At 40.3% G+C, this 21,844-nt stretch overlaps 1 protein-coding gene across 7 annotated transcripts; it reads left to right on the top strand.

Annotated features, from left to right (window-relative positions):
• The first annotated feature begins 356 nt into the window (after nucleotides 1-356).
• LOC147198139 (uncharacterized) lies at nucleotides 357-18,175 on the top strand. Of its 7 annotated transcripts, none has more exons than XR_015102352.1 (9): nucleotides 362-688; nucleotides 3,233-3,335; nucleotides 6,253-6,524; nucleotides 7,840-7,909; nucleotides 10,647-10,718; nucleotides 11,079-11,191; nucleotides 14,348-14,498; nucleotides 15,062-15,201; nucleotides 15,768-18,175. XR_015102352.1 is itself a non-coding variant. In XM_086124423.1 (7 exons), the coding sequence occupies exons 1-6, from the start codon at nucleotides 644-646 to the stop codon at nucleotides 14,461-14,463; spliced, it is 519 nt and encodes a 172-aa protein (XP_085980549.1). In that variant the 5' UTR covers nucleotides 361-643; the 3' UTR covers nucleotides 14,464-14,498; nucleotides 15,062-18,175. The 7 variants fall into 7 exon arrangements, 2 of the variants coding, with proteins under 2 accessions (XP_085980550.1, XP_085980549.1); XR_015102353.1 differs by having other exon boundaries at nucleotides 369-688; nucleotides 7,840-7,962; XR_015102350.1 differs by lacking the exon at nucleotides 6,253-6,524 and having other exon boundaries at nucleotides 361-688.
• The last annotated feature ends 3,669 nt before the right edge of the window (nucleotides 18,176-21,844 follow it).

Genomic DNA, 21,844 nt, shown 5'->3' on the forward strand with positions numbered 1-21,844 from the left:
AATGGCATATGGCTGCCGTATGCACGAAGAATTTATTGAAAAAAACAAAAACAAGCGGATGAATCACCACTATGCACCACAAATATGGAAACTGGGACATATAGCCCTTGAGCAAGGCTCTGAATCAACACATGCTTGTCATGCGACACAGTAACAATATTCTGACTTGCGCAATTTTAATCACCTTAACTACAACACAGGGCAGGTCTTTAATCGCATAAACTAACCATCACTCACCACAATCATGAATGCCATGAAATCCATTCCTCTTTGATTGACAGTGTCCATCAAAACTGTAGATGATTTACTTCAGTATTCTTGATGCTTCCCTTAATTGTACCGGATCTCATTAGATTGTGCAAGCGTGCCTCATTTTGTGGCCACTTGCTGTGTTTTATATGCCAGCAAATTCTTTTGTCTAACTTCCATTGGTAGATATCAATATTGGATTTTTTCTTCTCTGCTTTTGCTCGCTCCTTACGCTTGTACTTTTCCTCTGCCGTGACAATGACCAGAGCTCACTTCAGAGGCCACCACACAACAACCATTTCCGGCGAAAGCCCTCGAGGGGGACCATCGCAGCCTTTCACGGCCATAATTTAGCAGGAGGAGGACACTTCACTTCACTTTTGAGGGCCGAGCCATGAGAGTTGGTTTTCACGGTCTCGAGCGGCGCCCAGCATTTCAGGTGATTTCATTCCAGAACAAAGCTTCTTTTCTTGACTTCATCAAAATTTAAATCCACCAGATTCGACTTTTAATATTTTGTTGATGCAAAGGGGATTGCTGGATGAAAAGAAAAACCGAGCCGGATTTAATATTTTCTCACAACATGCGCATTCTCATAGACTGCAGGGGCTTGGCTTATGAAAACAGCAAGCTCAGCTCTATGAAATTATTATTACAGGTCAGGCGGAGACATGTTTTCATCGGCTTTATTGATATCGTCCCTTTATATTTATGTATTTAAACTTGTGTGCCCTTGACCTCTGCTTGTTTTTGTATATTTTATACCCTATTGCACATCCTATAAATAAATTAGATAAAGTTAAAAAAAAAGTTTGTGTATTTTTATCTGTTGAGTGGATATCTTTGAGCTGGAAATAAATCAAGAAAGTGGCAAAGGATTGCCAGATGTTGTTAGAAGAGATATTTGTTGAAAGAAAATCATTGCTTAATGCAGAGGTTGTTGGTTCGAATGCAGGCTCTGGGCTTCCTGGGTGGAGTTTGCTTGTCCACGCCGTGAGCGTGTACCCCGTGATTCTCGGGAGGAAAGACCTTCAGAGGATGAATGACTGAAAATCACTTTATATTATGTTTTATATTCAGACATGAATTTTGGTGTCACTAACCTTTTTTTTTTTCCAGCAGGGTAGGCATGGTAGTAATTGCGAAGATTTTGTTTCCTCAAAATTGATCAGATTAGAGACAGGAATATCTTTTATAATACGAATAATAATAATAATATCAATTACAATTCGAATAACCTTTTAAAAAGTTGAAAGGAACATTGAAAAACTCTTTTCAATACCGGTAATATTCTCTGCGCCAACAGATTCAACAAATGAGTCAAATGGAAGGAAAAAAAAAGAAGAGTTTTCCGGTATAATCGTTTCATAAATCAACACATATTGAAAAATACAAAAAGACAAGCCAAGTAAAAAGAAAAGCAAAATGTATCCATGAATTGCAATACCATATGGCTGATGTTTATCATATGACTTCAGACGCCATCAAGCCACTGATGTCACACCGGAATTCCTCTTCCTTAGGATTCAAAATTATGACCATCTTTATGCCTGTTTTCTGTGAAAATACTACAGTGAAACTTGACGATATCCTCTGCATTGTTTATCCTTAAACAGCCAGCAAACGGCTCCTCTGATATCATTCCTTCACCTCCCCTCGTAAAAATCCAACATTCTCATAATATTACGACTCCAGTCGGGGAAATATACAACTTTTTAACTAGGAAATAATCAAAAAAAGTTCCTCAAAATATGCAGCCTTAATCTAAAAAAATATTTTGCTTTTTATCTTGAAAATAAACACATTTGTCCACCCCAATTTTTCCTTTTTTTTAAATCGTAAAAATCTTTAATCCATGAAAGCGTAAAACTTCATTTTCACACTATTACAACTTAAATGTCAAACATACGCCATCGTGCAATTTGTTTTCTGAAAAATGTATCACTTTATATTTAAAATAGACAGCTTTTGTTCAAAAAAAATCTGACTTCATTAAAAAATCTATAGTTTCATCTAAAATTGATACAACTTTAATCTCATTTTTTTCTTGAAAAGGTATGACTTTATTCTTTTAAAATTATGACTTAATTTAAATATATATAACTCTAGATAAAAATAGATCACACTTTTTAATCGAGGAGATACACAACTTCAATTTTATTCTCGCAATTTTAAAGAAAAAAAATCTCAAAACTATACGACCAGATTTTTCTCAAAAATAAAATCTAAACAATATGACTTTTTCCTCAAAATCATACAACTCTTCTCTGTAATATATGCAACTTTATCCTCGTGACGTTAAACCTTTAAGGTTAACAAAGATTTTCCTTTCAAAGTTCGAAATTTTCAAATAGATGACCTTAATCTCAAATATATACATGACTTTTTCAAACAAGTATATTTAAATACTCTTCTAAAAAACACGAAAGTCTAAACTCGTCATGTGTGTGTGTACTGGTATCATTTTATTTATTTATTTATTTTAAATTGTGACCCTCCCATAACCTCAATAATGACCGCATTTAACCTAAATGGGCCCAAAAGTATTTATTAAGCATAATTATCACATCCTATGTCAATTATCTATACGAGCGACATGTAGCGAGAGGCACAACAACAACAAAATGCTCTTTCACTAGACATTTTTGTTTGGTTGTGTGCCATGAGGTTTTCTCAAAATGTAAACGATGTGACCTGGCGGAATAAAGGTTGGAAAACCCGGTTTCAAACAACAGCGAAGAAAGCATCAGATTATTTTTTTTCATTGGAAATCGAATTATGGTGAATAGTTTAAGCAAGTGAGCCGGAGACAAAATTATTCAAACTCTGAATGGTGAGGTTTTGGGAGCCATTCATCATGCGCGCTAAGGCGTTTTTCATGTAAAATCTGTTAGGCACTAAAAGAAATAAAGAGGGAATCATATAATTCATCGGAACATGTGGTCCAAGTTTGCCTCTTGACCTTGTCTGCTGTTTCCAACAGCTGTCGGACCCACTGTGGAGCCTGTTCAAGTGCAGAGGAGGATCAACAAATTCCCTCAACTCCTCGTCCGGAGTGAAGAGCAGTTCGGGATTTTGCTTGCTGCGTAAGTGCACATCCCAAAATATGAATTCGACTCTCATCATGCAGCAAACCATTAATGTCATCTCCAAGCTGGAGAAAAAAAACCGACACGGTAACTCTTGTTGACATTTTGTCTTTACATCCGTGGGGTTAAACGCCCTCCTGATGAGAGTCGACAAGAGCGCTTCTCCAGGAAGGAAAGGGAGTATGCGAACCCGTACTGCCGTGCGGTGAATGATGCAAAGGGTGATTTTATCTGGCAACAGAGAAGCTTGTCAGAGCGCTGATGAACAGCAATGAAAATTATTTATGCTCTTAAGTGTACCAGTCTGTTGGAAAAATCTAAATCAATCGTGTCTTGTCTTCCACTTGGTGTTCCGAGTCATTAGAAAAACGGCATGGCCGACAAAGGCTCGGTATGATAGTCAAACGTTTTACGGTTAGCAACGGCGTAAGAAGAGAGTGGTTATTAGCCAGAACCTACGCTAGAATTCTCAGACTTGGTACCACTCATCCACTTTTTTAATTATTTTATTTTTTTAACAAAAGGCATAATCTATTGTGCAATTTTAAGAAACTTTAATTTACATGTGTTAAATAAATGAGACGAGTGGTAATGGCCAGAAGCTGCTAAAATATCTGAAATATAACGGAAAAAAACGCAACCTAGCTTTCATGACCTCACTCGGCAAGCATTCCTCCACTGCTTTGTGTTTCTCTTTTGGTCTTGCGTTTTTGTGTGGTCTCTGAATCTTGAGACCTCATTAGTCAGTCGACATGTCGGTCAGTAAAAGCAACACAAGCAGCCTACTTGTCAATCATTGCGTGCTCCGACAGTAATTGGTCACTCACTCTTTATTATCCAATCCATTCAATATCCATCCATTTTCTCAACTGCGAGGGTCGCGCACTTTATTGGCCAATTTACATGCAACTTTAAGGATTGCTGTCAGCACAAGTCGACTCCTTCACCGATACAAATGTTTGTTTGTTTTTTGGGCTAAATGTTGACTAAACATTATTCGGGAATTTGAGAAAGTAAATTGTGTAAAAAAGTAGGCTTTAACTTTAACAGAACAAATGAGCACGGTATGATTCTTTTAGTGTGCGGCACACAATCCTGTAACGCGACATCCGCACATGCTAGCGCTAACAAACCAGAGAGGTGTCCTGCCTGGTCCGCTATTATTACGAATCACAAAATGAGGAGATTTGGGATGGCCACACTAGGCTTTACACGATCAGGATTTTGGACCACATTGCCGAACAGTGAATTTTAAAAAAAGATAAGCAGATGGGGTCCAATCCATCCAAACTATTAGAACAAGTTGTTGATTTACAGTACTGTATAGTCGACCCTGAATTAAACCTTAAACATCGCCCCCACCAAACGCTGATAAACATGCCCCTTGCTGTTATCAGTGAAAAATGTCCAGCACATCCACTGCTTAAGCGACATTTTTGAAAAACGCATGCCCTGACCTTGGGTCGCCCTCGGAGCAATTAACCTCCCACAGAGAATGGGCGGAAGTCAGAGCAGTGGAGTGATGGGTTACAGTCCTCTTGAGACGAGAGGACCTTGCAGACACCACTCCCAGGTTTTATTGCAGGGCACAGGACTTTAAGTGTTTTCGTTTAGCCTTTAGTAGCCCTTTGAGGCATTTTCCAACTCTTTTATTCCTTCTTTTCTGTCAGCTCGCAGCGTAAAAGGCAAATATTGACGTTACAGATGCTTTTTTTGTTTTGTTTGTTCAACACTTGAGGCTTTTGTGGACGTTGCCATTATTTGAGAGGGCCAGCAGTGGATCCTGGCAGAGAGCTTAGTGTGCGTCAATGGACATAGAGCTCATCGCATGGACGTGGTGGGGAGCGGGAAAATGTTATCCCACAGAGCGCATAGGAGCAAGGGAGATGCTGCATATTTTTGGGTCAAAGTGCATGCATAACCCAATCCTGTGAAGTTATGATATCATCCATCATGCTATCTGCGAAAGGCAAATAAAGGAGATCTCAGGGATTAATTCGGCTTCTAACTTGGCCTCTTTCTGCAGCCTGAGGAAAGGACGCGAGCAAAATATAGGGTGATGGTCATGGGAGGGGAAAAATATGGATCACAATCGTAAATCCTCACCAACACCCAACTAATCTCTTTTCAAGCAATTCGCATGCGTTGATTCTCAAGATGGGTGTTCCCTCATTGCTTTACGTAAGGTCAGCACTCGTGGTTGGAGGTGGTTCATCAGGGTGTCATTTTTCTCAGTTCGGTCATTCATTACTCAAAAGAGATACAATGGACATACGATGCCAAAAAAAAAAAAATCTTGATTTATAGCTCTCATTCGTCTGCCAAGTTTTAAATAGATGGACCGACGACATATAAAATTCTCATCCGTCTGCTCGACGCGAGCTGAGCTTGGACACAAATGCTGCAATGGGGGGTTGGCGGGGTGGGCGGGTGAATGACCCCGCAGCGTCCAAAGGTGAAACCATTTGCCAACTGGAACAAGGAAAGCTCATTAATTAGCAGATTATAGCTGGCCTGTTTAATCTGTACAAAAACACCACAATTCACATACCAGATCATTTCTTGGACAGGAACAATGATTTCACTGTCGTCAATGCCGGTTGCCCAGCAATGGGTCCCCGTAGGTCAAGAAAAGAATGAATAAACAAAAATTATTATTAATTTTAATAAGTGAACTGAGCTTTTTTTTCCTCATAAAAATCAATAATACAGTATGTGTGATGACAACTCTCCACAGTGTGTGAGATAATTATTTTCCAAAATAAGTACCGGTATGTGGAATTTCTCAAATTTGTGGCTTCTTGCATCATTTGGTCCTAAAATTTAACCTAATATTAATTCAAGGCATAACAATAGACAATTATTCATTCATTCATTCATTCATTCATCTTTCGAACCGCTTCATCCTCATTAGGGTCGCGGGGGGTGCTGGAGCCTATCCCAGCTGTCTTCGGGCAGTAGGCGGGGGACACCCCGAATTGGTTGCCAGCCAATCGCAGGGCACAGAGAGACAAACAACCATGCACGCCCGCACTCACACCTAAGGACAATTTAGAGTGTTCAATCAGCCTGCCATGCATGTTTTTGGAATGTGGGAGGAAACCAGAGCACCCGGAGAAAACCCACGCAGGCCCGGGGAGAACATGCAAACTCCACACAGGGAGGCCGGAGCTGGAATCGAACCCGGTAAGTCTGCACTGTGAAGTCGACGTGCTAACCACTGGACTACCGGGCCGCCATAGACAATTATAGTTTTATTAAATAAAGACCACACAAACAATTACCAGTATATGCTACATTGATTTTACCAAACACAGCATGTAAACGTCACAATTCAGAGTGGCATACGTGTGCGAAACTTTGCATTTAACAATTTGTTTAGCCACCTCTGCTGCAATAAGTTGCAGTCAGGACTCATTTTGGACCATTCCTCTTGCCCAAAACTGTTTGAGTTCAGCGATATTCTTGGGTTGCCTAGTGTGAATCGCTCTCTTGAGGTCATGTCACAGCATGGCTGAGGTGAGGGTTTGTCGTGCTGCATTCCCCATCTTCTGTTCTGTTTGATTCAATTACCACACAGATGGGCTTAAATTTGCCTGCAAAATGTCCCAATAAAGATTTTTACCTCAATGATAGCGAAGCGCCCAGGCCATGAGGTGGCCAAGTAGTCCAAAACCACGAGGCCCCCCTCCACTATACTTTGCAGTTGAGATGAGATTTTGATTGTGCTCTGGATGTGCCTTTTCCCTTTTCTCCACACGTACATTGCGACGTGTTCATTGCAAGCAACTCAACTTTGGCTTCCTCTGTCCACACAATAGTTTGCCGTAACACTATGTCACAGTTTTAAATTAAGGTAAGTAAGACACAAAGTGTGTTCCTGCGGGCTTAATAGAGTTTTACTTTAAGCTAATGCACGGTAGCTAGCTAGCTAGTTACAATATTAATCAAGCACATCTATCTAAAAACTGTTAAAAGAAGACAGGCTAGCTATGGGATGAGGAAGATATGAGCGTTCACTAGCAAGCAACGCTGTCAATCAATAAATCCAACATATTCATGAAACATTTTCAAAGCAATAGCTGCGGGACAAAATGTTGTACACTGCTGAATGAATTGTGATTACGTAAAACATTAGTAACAAAATAAAAGCCAAAGAATAATAACGTTAAATATTATCGAGGGAGCCTGGTATTAATAAAGAACATCTATATATATGTATGTACCGATCAATCATGTAAATAAAGATGTGTTAGCCAAAATGTGGGTGTAGCTTCATAAACTCAGACTGCTTTTCAAGTCGTATATTTCCAAAGGCATCCGTTCCTGGCCTGTTCAGTGACACGTGTCATGCAGCATTGGCAGAACATGGCTATCCTCTGTCTCTGCTGCGCCTGCACCTCACCCATAATAAAGAGCACAACACGATCTGGCATGACACGTGCGGATTTATTTTGTTAAAGTCTTCTGACAGTCACTAAATTGTACTTGTGCATTCCAGTACAGCTGACACACTCATGGATCCCTGGCAGGAATTCCCCTTCACTCACTGTCTGTTATCGATGGGGGAGGTGAGGATGAGTTCAACCACACCATTGAGAATTGTCTTCACTATTTCATTAGGGTAATTATTTAATAATAAAGGATTAACAATTTCATATTATGTAATGTGTAAAAACTGATTACAGACATGTAATTGTAATTTTTTTCGGCCACCTTTGCATGCTTTGTTAATGAACGGCAGATGGAAAAAGGAATTTAGTTGCCGTTCAAGCCAAGTTATTGTTTTTTTTCCTGGTGGATTTACGGATGACAAAAATAATTATACAATACTTATTTCAATGAACTGGAAACATTGCATATTATTTTCTGGATTAAAACATTAAGAAAATTCTATCATTTATAAAATTACTTTACAGAAAACCAAAAAAAAAACAAAAAAACACATGTTTTTATATTAACTGAAAAATTGTCCGGAATTGCTGTTGCTGTTAATCACTCAACTAATATTCGGTGACGTCAGTAAGGCTGGACTGGTATTATTTTGAACTTTGGCGTTTCACCTTTAAAAGTAGAACATAAAATAGAAAACAACAAATGTAGCTTTTCTCACCGCAGCTTCATCTGTTGGATCAGTTGAGGCCCTGTCCCTAATTCAAATATGGATTTGGTTGGAATCCAAAAATTTATTGATGTTAGGGGAGTGCAGGTGTGGGGGTTCCTGAGGTGCACATCATGTCCAGATGTTGCTGCCCGTAAGGGTGCATTACCATGGTATCTACCTTTCTTCTGCTGCACCGCCAACGTGACTCCTCGAGTACGTCGAGTATAGAATTCACCGTCAGTGAGTTGTAAGTCAACACACATTCAGATTTATTAATACACATTCCCCATATGAAGTCCCCTGCGAACCTGTCATCTCAGGCAGCAATGTTAAGACTCTCCGTCTGATAACTCAGCCTTGACCTCCACGCCGGAGCCAGCTAGAGTTATTCGAACATGTCCAACTTTATTTTAAAAGCCGACCCAGCGGTCTATGATATAAGCTTTCAGCATGACAATCACATCAAGTCGTGTGACCCTGGTGGCGGAAGGAGTAAAGGACAAAGTTTGCACAGAAATGCCGAGCCGCTATTTTACTCAGCAAGTCCCAAGTGTCAAATCTGAGTTAGCAGTTATGACAACAACTAAATCGTGAAACCCAAACTGCCGTCCTCCTTATCTTAATGAACCATTTATCCGTCCATCTATTTTCTGTAGCGCTTGTCCTCTTTAGGGCTATGGGTAAGCTGGAGGCAAGAAACAGTCTCCATTCTGTGCTGGTCATCAGCCAATCGCAGGTCTTATCTCAATTTTTTTGACAAAAATAAAATACAGATGCTGCTTGAAGACCACCAAAACGTTTTAAAGTAAAGTAAAAAAAAGAACAACCCCCCCCCCCAAAAAACATAATTTCTAATATTGTTTAGCAGCTCATAATAGCACACAGTATTTTCAGACAAAAAAAAGATCAAATTTGTTTGGACTTAGACAATAGCACAGTCACTTGCAAAATATGCAGCGAATCTATCCTCCAATGCAATTCAAGTTCAGGTGAAATTGAATCTGTGAAAGAGGGAAAGGCTTGATTTTGTGGGCGCAGGCCTGGCTATGCTGTCCCGTCTGAAAAATATGCTATGCTATGCTATGCTGTGCTATGCTATGCTATACAACTCAAAATGAGACCAGTCAGGGTATTTTTAATTAATTCCAAATTATATGTCTTCAAAAGGTATTCGACTTTAGAGGTTTCCACTGTAGAGTACGGTTCTTTCCTTCCTTTGTTTTGTTTTTTGTTTTTTGCATCCCACCACCTTTTTCACATAAAATTACCACAGGTTGAGCAAACTGGCATTTATGAGAAGATGACAAGAATAAGAGTTTACAGTGTTGCTCACACTGTTACTCACGCTGTATATCACGAGCCACTTTACATTTTGGCTCTTTTACAAATCAGCCCTAGGGCTGGCGTGGAAACACTGATGCTGATTAATTATTCACGTAAATGAGGCCACCTAATGATTTTACAGCGCGGTTTGAGAAAATCTAAAACTGCCTTGTCACCCGCTGGCATCACATGCACGGTACTTGCACACATTGCCCTGACACGCACGATGTGTTGGCAGCACGTTTTACTGCACGGAAAACCAAGCGTACATCATCTGCGCAACACAAGCCGTGAATCATAAATCAAGAATTTGCACAAACATGTTTGGGTGAGATCTGCGTTTGCATTCATTAGGCCACCTGCTCGGCAATATTTAAACCATCATAATCCGCATTGTGGGAAGAGGCTAGCAGCAAAGCGGGAGATTTTTATTAAGGAGGTGGATTAGAAGCGGAAAATAATTAAACAGTGTGCAGACGATGCAAAAGGGCACAAGCTCTTTCTTGTGAGAGACTTTTATACTGACATTCATGTGTGCAAGTTTCCACCAGTGGTGGAACGCAATCAAGCAGAACTACTTTTACTATTTTTGAAGTATATCTACTTTAATTGAGAATCTATTTGACTACTGAAGAAAACTATTGAACCATTCGGTACACTTTGCACAGGACAATACACACTACTGGATTTTTATCTTATTTCCAATTCACTTTGCATTGACGATTTACTGTCCTCCGTGTGTATGTAGATGATAGAAAATAATGTCATTGCGATTTTTTTTTATCGAAAAATTACAATTGTGATTTGATTGGAGATATATATTTTTTCAAGGTCAACCTCTAATGTCCAGTTTTGTGGCTCGCTATATGTGTGTCCCACAGATACGTACGCCCTACCAGCTACCACGCCCAACTTTGGTGGACCCAACCTCACCACTCCTTTGATGGGCCCAGGTGATAGATGATGACTGGAAGCTGTGGAGCTGTATTTTACTCTGTTGGAACAGCCTCCACACTGTTCCTGATGATGGATGTTTAAGCGCGCGTGTGTGTGTGTGTGCGTGTGTGTGTGTGTGTGTGTGTGTGTGTGCATGCGCATGTGTGTGTGTGCGTGCGCATGTGTGTGTGTGTGTGTGCGTGCGCATGTGTGTGTGCGTGTGCATGTGCCGCGTTCCAGATGTTAACCTGGCATTATTGATTATAAGGTGACTAGCTAGTGAAGGAAAGCTATTTAATACTGTAGCAAAAAAGAAAGGGTGAAACATACACCTACCTCAAATGTGTGTTTGTTCGACCCCCTCACCGCTCGTCTAGAATTACAGGAGCATGCACCAAGTCTAAGGTCAGGATGGAGGGCCTAGTTTGGGTTGCAGCCTTTCGCTATCCCGCTCCGACCTCAATGAAAATAATCATCCATCAGTCTACAGGTAAGAGAAACACACCAAAAGAGAGATTGAACAAAAGAGGATTCAGGAGAAAACCAGAATGTTATTTCAAGATTATTCATGGATGAGGCTAAAAATGGAAAGACTTTTGAGACGAGGAGTTCACATTTCAGGTGCAAAGCCACTTCACAGTTTGAAGTGGGAGTTTAAAAATGATCTCAGTGCCCTTAGGAGGGTTAGCATCAGTATTTTAGTGCACTTGACTGTCTGAGAGGAGCAATGTTAAGGATCTAAGAAGAGAAATTATTCGTAAATGAATTACCGTTGCAAGTTTTTCTGGTTTGCTCAGGCCAAATATGTGCCTCTGAGAGCAATGCAGCTCTGATTATTATAATTACTTTTGACCAGTTTGTAATCAGCCCATTCACAAGCTCGCATTTGAGTATTAGAGACATTGTCTCAGTTTTACCTGTACACCAAGTTAAGAGAAATTTAGAGATTCATCTGAAAAGATTCCCTTTGACCAACTGTTAAAGGGAAAACAGAACTATTTTATTTTACATTTTATTGGTACATCCCTGGGAAGAATGCTGACCTAGTGGTAGACACATTTGCCTCGCAGTTCCAAAGGGTTTGGCTCCATCCTTCCTGAGTGGAGTTTCCATGTACTCTCTGTGTTTACGTAGGTTTTCCACAGGTCCTCCAGTTGACTCCCACGCTTCAAGAACGTGCATGTTGACGAAATTGACGGGTGTAAATTGACCAAAGGCCTTAAGATAAATGTGAGGGGGTTTTTTCCTCTCTCCTGTGGTTGCATTGTGGTTGAGAGGAAAGAAATTTCATCTGTGCTATATGTTGCACATAGAGCATATTTGACCATAAAGTTGACTTGATTTGACTTCTGTATGCACCAAGAGTGGTGAGCAGCTGCGGTGTTCTAAAACGTATTTATTACGGCCAGCATGATCAAGAGGCAACATCAAATTCATCCTGGAGAGAAACCCTCTCACTGCACCGCCTCCCACCTAAAGTTATCCGAAATAGGTTTCAGCTCCCCCATAACCTAAATAAGGACACGACTGAGAAAATGAATGCATAGCTGCAAGATGCGTGTATATTTTAGCACGTGATGCTATTTTTATTACCTTGTTTTTCATATGCGGGCTGGGTGGTAGTCAAAGTGGTTCACATAACATGGGCCCGACTCCCACTCTTTGCCTTGTTCAAAGCAGTTTTCACACGACCTGTCAAAACTGGCTTTTCGGTTTTCCGGCGTCAGAGGTAGCGTCGGTGGCGGAATGGCGTCTGCGCACATGTGAGTAGTGTGGAAAACTGAGACAGTTGTGTGAAGTTTGACAATCACTTCTATCGCCCTGTTATGTTGAGAGAAATGGTCACTGTTCGACATCTGCTTTATACATCATACTAGATTCTGGCACTGACATCATCAGACAACACTTGAACGGATGGCGGGCTGTCAAGTTGCTGGTTGAAAGAGTTTTGGGGGGTTTTATGTGAAAGGTGAACAAATGCCTTTCAACCATCATCTTTCACGTCACTTTTTGTAAACTTTTTGTGTCAAAAGAGAGTATTCAATTGTGATAGACAAAAGCGACAAGAGAAGCAGGATATAACATGTATCAATGCACCGCAGGGATTGTTTAATTTTGTCTCCCTATTGCTGCCGCATGAGTGAAAGGGTCACTCATAGAACAATAAGGGTTTTTTTTTTATCTTAATCTTGATTTTGAACCATAAACATTTAAAACCGGATCTCGCTCCATTTTAGCGTGCATGCGTCATAACAGTGTAGTAAAACACAAGCCATCAATGAGTTCAACAAAGAATAATGTAACGATAAAGGACAACAATGGAGACGGACAACTGTATGTGGGACTGCAGAATTGTAGAGTCTCATGCATAAAATACAGTCTTGCTAAGATTAGTACTCAAATGGCTAACGATAACAAAAGTGAATCCGTTATTTTGGTGCGAGCACGAACTTCCATCCAGCCTTTTTGTATATCAATTATCCTGGTTAGGGAATCTGGAGTCTGTCCCCGCTGATTTCAGGTGAATCACATCTTGGACTTGTTGCCTGTCAATCACCGTGCACGTACCTTGTGACCTATGCCCACAACTTGCATCCATTTTCGATACCGCTTAGCCTGCCCATGGTCGAGTTGATCCCAGCTGACTTTGGACGAAAGATAGACTACACCCATAGTCATGTGTACCGCTACGCTATCAATTTTCATAGTTTGGAGTTTTCCCCATGTTTTTGGTCAAAATGCGCATTATATATTGGATCATAGAGTGATTGTGAACGTGTTCCCACAACAAAAGCAAATTACTGTAGCTAGCCAACAGTACACCAACAATCGCCCCGAAAAACAAGTCAAACATTTTCCCGTGGCTCTTCCAGAGAAGTTCAAGCTTACTCGCCAACATAATGAGCGCACTGATGGATGACGACTGCCCAATGGCAGCAGGAAGAGAAGCTCCAAATGGGCAGCCAATGACTGCACCATCAGACCGTGCGGGAAAATTGGACTGAAGCGGAAACACAAGCCCCAGCGCAAAGGATGAATACATGCAGACGGAGGCGACTGCATCTCAAAAAGCTCCAGAAAAGTTGATTTATCCAGACAAAGGAAGACATTTGGTCACCTCCAGTCTATTGGATCATTTGCACCTCAATTAAGCAAAACATTGGAGTAAATTATTTCTCCCCCTCCATCTTCAAATATGTGGCGCGGCGGCTCGGTGCTAATCACTGTATTAGCTGTTCAAAGTGACCTGTACGGCTGGGTTAATCCGACATCTTTCTGCTATTTACGAACAATGAAATAGCTGCAGCTGTGACAACACCGACAACTGAAGGCAAATAAAGCTGGTAATTGATATGCGGCGGAGACTCAACACCACGGTGGGGGTGACGAGTAGACAGCGGAGACACAAACCGACCAATTCAGCTTCTGGAAATCTTTTCATAACCAAAAAGGGCCTGAAGGGGAAAACAACCCTTGGCGTTTTTTCATTCGGTCAATTGTGCGGGTGAACGCTGAGACTGGGTGTCACACATCGACGCGTTGCCCCTTGGCTTCCCCCAACATGAGCCGTCCCACACCCTCTCCACCCGGAAACGGCCGCTTCCTCCCCCCCATTCATCTCGCGCTGATTTGTTTTATTTCTCAGGAGCTGTTCTACAAACTCATTTGTCAAGCCCTGTGAAATGGTGCCTAGCAAAACAGCGAAGAGGAAACTCTCTTTGGTGGGCTGAAACGGATCAGAGGAACATCAGAGCCGTGTAACGACTGGAGCCAAACCCGGCAAGAGCGACGCGCAGGTCTTTTTGCTCTCAGAATGTAAAGCAGACGGTCAAATGTAGTTCAACGCGTACGTGTGTGTGTATGTATCACATCATTGTCACCATAGTGAAAACTCAAGTAAGAAGTTTCCGTTTCACGGATGCTCGGAAGAGCAAAATGAGCACCAATTGTTCTTTGAATGACTTACATTCATTTTTGCCTGAGGGTGTGACTTGTGTTCCTTTTTCCCGTGAGAGAATACACCCAGTAAGGCGATACTCGGCCACACTATCAGCTATTCGCAACCAAAAGTGAAAGCCAACAAGGTGCATCAAGAGGCACCAGCATATTTAATATTACATTCTTTCTATTTCTACATTTTATATGCTTTCTATACTGTCAATTTTAATTTAAAAAAATGTATTTAATTTTTTTTTTAATAATCTCTTGCATTATATTCTGTTTTCAGCATGTGCAGTGTTTAAAACAACATTGACGCATGCCTCGCTGATCTTGACGGCAGATGCCCCTTTGTTTTCGGCTGACACCTTTCGGATGTTTTTACACTTTTCGGATGTTTTATCATTTTCCATGTTTCCAGCCGAGCTGATGATGAGTTCACAGTGTCCAACCAAACGCTGGATGAATGGGGAGGTGTGTCGTCTAAACACTGGGCCGGCAGCTTTGGCAAGAAATGTGATGAACACGCAGCACCCCTGTGTCGAAACCTTTAACGCTCAGGTGGGTCCATCCATGCTATACAGTTACATTCTGGAAATCTGGAAGGGATTAAGAGTATTTGCACTCTCCCAAAAATCACGGGATGATTTTACGAGGTCTTGAACCCCCCACCCCCCATCAGATGGTTGAGGATCAGAGAAAACAGCGGGAATCTTTATTCAACGAGTGAGGGTTGTCTTTGGAACACAATGTGTCTGTTTTGACTGGAGATAGGAGCATTTCCAGAGGGGATTGACTTTTACCATGCCGACAGTCGCAACAGAGGCCATACGGTATTTTGGTGCTGACTCTTACTCATGTTATACCAAATAAAAATGGAATCTGCAAAGTTTTAGTTTAGCTCCCATTTTTCGTGAACAAAAATCAACAAGCTAAAACTTTTTTCTACATGCACCAAAGGCCTGTTTGTCAAATTTTGTGCACGCATAAGATGCTGATAAGAGAAGAATACAAAATGAATGTATTGATGTTTTGTTTTTTGTTTTTGCTATCAAATACTAGCATTATCTTGCAGGTAATAAAGTACGCACTGAAGTAATGTATTAAATCTCTGCTCCATGGTCAAGATCTTTGGATTTGTCCGCTCAGCATCTGCAGGGGTTGTTTCAGTTGTCAGAGCCACCGGCAAGCCGACATCCAGTCCCCGAGTGGAAACAAAGAGACTTAAGAGTTGTTGAACAAAGGCATTTCACTTACGAATGCAGATGAATTGAAAAAAAACAAAGCAAAAAAAAAATCTGTGACGAGCAGGATGGAATGTCTACGGTTGTGTTTCAATCTTTCACAACATTTTATTGTAAGAAAAATAATGTAGGCGCTATCATATTCATGGGCTAGTGACTTAATGAACATTAATAAAATATTTTGGGTAACTACAGCGTATTGTAACTTGAAATATTGCCATTTTATATATTATTGTATAGATAGATAAGTATGAATATCCCAAATTTACAGTTCAGGTTGAACCCTGACTCTTGCCCAAGGACAACTGGGATAGACTCCAAGGAAAATGAATGAATGAACTGTTGGTACATTCACAACAAAATTAATAGACAGGGGTAGAAAAAGATAAATTTGTCCTTCTCCTCCTCTACAAACTTGCGTAAGCAGGTATGTTATTACCTATGATGTATCGATTATTTCTATTTATTGATCATTTTAATGTTGGTGGCTTTATTTCCATGGCACTCTGATTTTATGCATGTTTGAAATATATTGTACAAAAATATATATATATACAATAAAAACCATACTGCTTAGCCAGGGCAAAGATATGTGTCCTGCTTTGCTCTATCGCTTTTTCTGCTTTATGCTTGTCCTGCTTGCCATCATCTGTGGTCACATGACAAATGACTCCCCCACACCCCACCAAAAAAAAAAAAAAAAAAAAAAAAAGCAGAAGACACACTTGTGGACTTGGTACTAAAACAACTCTTTAAAAACGCATTACCGGTAGATTTGTACCCCCAGAGGGTATCTTGCTTGTCTCAAGCAGATGTGTGCATGCCCCCCTGGTTCTTAAGGACCCATAAAGTGTTGTGAAATAATTATTCAAGTCATTTTTCACCTTTTTTTTGTTTTGATTAAATACACTGCGACTACCTGAAAGCTGCGATTGTTTGGAAAATTCTATGGAAGAAGACCAATACATCAAATTAAGAACAGAGTACAAAACCTCATTTGTTCAACTATTACTCTATTTTAAAAGAGTTTCAGCTATCAATAATTTTATTTATATTTGCGAAGCGTTGATTTAATCAGATTTGAATTATTGGATCAATGTATTTATTTTTTTCATACTAAACATCTGTCCGGTACGTGTGACTCACTTTGCTCCTGCGCGAAACCAGCCTTTATTTATTTATTTTCCAAAACCTCCTTCTGAGATTCCTTCCCAAGTCTTCATTATGACTCCAAGAGTTTTTAATTCGCTTGAAGTGGGAGCAGAGCGAGCCTTAAAGTCTGGATACGCGCCAGCAACAATAAATAAATTACAGCTTCACATGTATGCGCTTGCCTGTGTTAACTTAAAACACAGATGCTTTAAATTACTTCGCAACGTTTCATCGTTCATACACACTATCAGTGAGCCATGAAGCCACGGTCCATTAATGAGTTTCATCCCCGGACAATTAACCTCTCCCGTTGAATCTTGCCCAAACGGACAGGCCCATTAAGAATGTCATTAAAGTATATGAAGTAGCTACAGGATAAAATATCTTGAGGTTGGATTTCAGTTTCCAGTACTTGGCTGAGTCCAGAAACCAGAAAATGCCACTTATAATGAGACAATTAGAAAAAAAATTGATTGAAATAATATTCATGCGCGCAGACCTTTTTTTTCTCAGTGTTTTCACACATAAATGTGGAGTCTTATTTTCACACTAAAGCCTCTCGCCATCTGCCTGCATAAGCAGTAAAAATAGCACATTTACATGTCCTGTTGGGTTGGAAAACAACATTTACATACAAAGGAAGCATTAGCATGAATTGGCCATATAATGGAAATCTGCTTCTACCAGTCCTGCACTGCCATTGTAAACTTCTGTAAAGAAAGCTAGAAGAAACATTTTATTGACCAAATTTGATGTTTTCTTCCTCAATCTCATGCTACTGTTGTCCTCCATTCTTTGTTTCAAAACTGTGCGTCTCGAAAATCATACCTTAGTTATGTGTTGAGTAGATGCTGCTTTTCTGTTCTCTTAGCATGTGACTTACTGAGTGTTGAAAAATAACATTCAAACTCTTCATATTTTTGTTAGCCCAGGGGTGATCAACCTGGTTCCTTTGGGCACCAGGTGGCCCATTCTAAAAATAGATCACCCTTGGTGAGATAGCATGATTTGCTCAGAATGTTGTAGAGTGATTCTTTGAAAACATCAGCGGCGTTCCGTCAGGGCCAGCAAGGCCTTCTCTGCTGGCCTAACATACATTTGATTTATGTTATTTTATTTTCATAAATATGTAAACAAAATGATTCTCTGTATTCTTTACGTCATATTATTTCCACTTAGTCGAGTGGCTTTCAATGTTATTTTAAATAACATTGAAAGCCACTCGATAAATAACTTAATTATTATGGTAGAGTTTTTAACCAATCATATTTCAGATAGCTTGTGTTTCCAGGTAAACTAAACTTGCTCGGGGCCTTCAGATTAAACAGAGCAGGCCCCTGTGCGCTGTAAATGAACGGGCACAGTCAGCTTGCAATAGCCAATCAGATCACGAGTTTGCACACCGGGGCCAGTTTGAATGCCTTACGTCGACACTGGACGTGCGCGTTCGGTGATTGGATTAGCACCTGCTAGAGGGAGCTGTTGCTGCATTTTGACCCAAAATGGCCGAAGGAGAAGACGTTGATCTGGTTGCAGGACTAATTTCCACACAATTTCCAAGACGGACCTTCCACTGGATTTACCAATTTAAGTTGTTTTACCAAGGCAGCAAGGAAACATCAGAGCACGGCTGGGCATTTACAAGCTACGGTGCGTTTAAAAACGTTTGGGGACTGCAGCTCAGTGAAAAGGCACTACATTGGTGAGTAAATGAATTTGATTTTACATTTCTTCTTGTTATTTTATTTCGTTAGTATTAATGCTCACGAAATAAAATGACAAAGATACAAAAATGTATTAAAAAAACAGCTCACCTGCAATTTATAATGGCGCATTGTAGTCAGCTTCGTGCACTAAAACATTTTCAGTTATTTGCTGTTGTATAGCCTATTCTCAAAATACAAATGATCTGTTAATTTTATTTTCAAATAAAAGTTTGTTTTGTTATTGTGTGGTTGGTGTCTTATATGAAACTGCGACATTGCGCAATTTATTGGACAGACTTGTTTATGATCACACAGAATAATTTGGGTGGCATTTTATTTAGTATTTTTGACAATATCTGGAGATTTTGTTTCCTGCTCTTAATTGTGAATGCATACTTATGGTTTTAAATGCTCCTGAAATTAAGTGCTGCCTGACGAGCCTATATTGTGTTAAAGTACAGTATGTGACGTCACTGAAGGCCTAAGGTTGAAATGCACGGCCGCCACTGGAAAACATCAACACATCAAGAGATGTATGGAATTAATGGATGGCATATTGATCTTTATATTTTTCCGACCTTGTTAAATCATTGTTGATAGTTATTGTTGGATTTACCTGGAGCTTTTAAATGGGGCGGGGCTGCCACTGACAGGTGACCTTTCACTTGACGTATTAAAAAAAAAAGTATCACCGTTTAAGTTCAATTGAGAACCACTCACTTCGTCGCCAGCATAACCCCAATGGTAAGCTACGTTTGTTGTGTCCGCTTTTCTTTTTCGGATGTGTAGAATTATATTTTCGATTCAATCATGCTTGCTTGCTTGCTTTGTTTGTCCGCTTTGCTTTGTGTTTGCTGCATCGCTTCACGGTACTTGCTGTTCGCAATCGGCAGTGTAAACACTCGCCGGAGTAGTGTTTAAACAACGTGGGCAAAAGTTATCAAGTTGAGCCTTGTAATTGCAATGGTGGCCATGCTTAGTTCTGTTTTGTTGGAGTGTTGCCATGTCATGTTTGTACGGTTGCACTGGAAAGTTTGAATGATGATTTTGCGTTACGGCAAGAGTTAATAGTAACGGCGCTTTGCTTTCGGGTTTGACCGCTGGGATTTGTAGTCTTTTTTGTTCGGTTCCTCTTGTGATTGAATTCATGTCTATTATTTATATTGTGATGCATGAAGATCGGTACATTGCTTTTGTTGTATTCATCCTTACTTTTAGGTTATGTCAAAGAGTACAGAGCGAGTGAAACTTCCATGCTGAGTGACGATCGCTATTCAGACGGCCGTGAAAAAAACTAAAATACAGTTATTGTGAGTAATCATGACTGTTGAGTGTTTTCACATCGATAAATACTATTCATTCTTAATAAAACATTGAATTAAAGGTAACTGGACCAATTTGATATTTCAGAAGTGTGAACTTAACTGGGAGCCCATCGCTCATATTCAATCGGGTTGGTGACCCCTCCTGTCGACTCTTTTTATATTCTAATATCATTTCTTTTGATTTCATTTTTTTCATTTTATTTTGTGTGGATTATCATCCGTTTTTTTAAACCGTGTTGCCCCAATAATCTTCACAGGGTGAAGTCACCACTGTGTGGATTGTCACATACCCATCAAGCCCGCCCAATGACACATACTGTATTCGATATTTTATCTCTCTACTTATGTGATGTTTTTATTTAAGTGCATGATTTTAGGTATGCTTTCACTTCCAGGTAGTTTCTTCATTGACTTCAAGCTTTTGTTTACTTTGGGCATGAATATGCATAAACTCAAATTCCTACAAAGTTTTATATATAGAAGCCTGAAGAAAGACATTGCACACCAACAAACAACTTCACTTGAATGAAGCGAAAACAAAGGTTTTCAGTGTGGGCGTGAATCAGCGTGCATAAAACAAAAAGAACAGCTTGAAGAAGCTGAGGCACGAGGTCAAAGCACCAGGCGGTGTCTGGTCTACTTTGGAAAAAGGGCGGGGGGCGGGATATCACATGGGCTGAAGGGGTGAGGAAGTGGTGACCCTCACACAGTAGGAGCGCAAGAAGGCCAGGAGGGCGTCACAGGGAGGAAAGAAGCTCAACAGCATAAGAAAGGCATCTTCCACACATCGCTCGACATGAGCACCACTGCTGGTGTTAACAGCTGCTGGTGAGGTCGGCAACTGACCAAAAAGCCGCTGAGCACATTTTTCGAAAACACCTCAGGGGCGTCAAAGAGGAAGGTATTTGTGTATAATAGTTCCCCTTGAAGTCATTCCAAAATGGGGATAATGTGATGACAGCCATAGAATAGGAAATGGAACTCAACAAAACTCTACATCTCGGTTGCTCCGTATAATAAGCTGGCATCAAAACTTAAAGAACATAAAGTAGGCCGATATTAGAAAGCCTTTATGTGAAGAGGTTCACCTCCCCAGCAATGTGAGAAGTACTTCTGCCTTCCAGCCAAGATATTCTGCGTTCGAATCTTGACTCTGTTCACCCTGTGTGGAGTTTGCATCTTCTTTCTCCCTGTGTTTGTGTGGGTGTTGTTCAGATTCCGCTCGCATTCCAAAAAAACATGCGTGTTTGGCTCATTGAAGACCCTAAATCAAGGATGTCAAACTTGTTTTCATCACGGGCCACATTGTGGTAATGGTTGCCCTCAGGGAGTTGGTTATGACAGTGAAACCACATATTTTCTACATCAATCTATAATTGCTGATGGTGTGAAGCCAAAAGTCACTGTTTGTTGCATACCTTGGTTTTAAGGTCACAGTTTGGTTCACACTCGGTACACTAAGGGAAGAAAATGCAAAAAAAAATCAAAAACCAACCCTACCTTTCTTTTGTGTTAACATGGACAGATTATTTAATGTTTTGTAAATTTAAAATTAAAACACAACCAGCATCTCGTGTGTGTGTGTGTGTCTGTGTGTGTGTGTGTGTGTGTGTGTGTGTGTGTGTGTGTGTGTGTGTGTGTGTGTGTGTGTGTGTGTGTGTGTGTGTGTGTGTGTGTGTTTTAAATGCAACATCAATACAGTAGTTTGGTTTCTTAAGGCTGAGAGTTTAATTTGCACCGGCTTTATGATTACTTTTTTTCCAAAAAGCCGTAACAT

This window comes from Hippocampus guttulatus, chromosome 11, assembly GCF_054856545.1.
Source record: "Hippocampus guttulatus isolate MCC_2025c chromosome 11, RoL_Hgut_1.0, whole genome shotgun sequence".
In the NCBI taxonomy this organism is placed as follows: Eukaryota; Metazoa; Chordata; class Actinopteri; order Syngnathiformes; family Syngnathidae; genus Hippocampus; species Hippocampus guttulatus.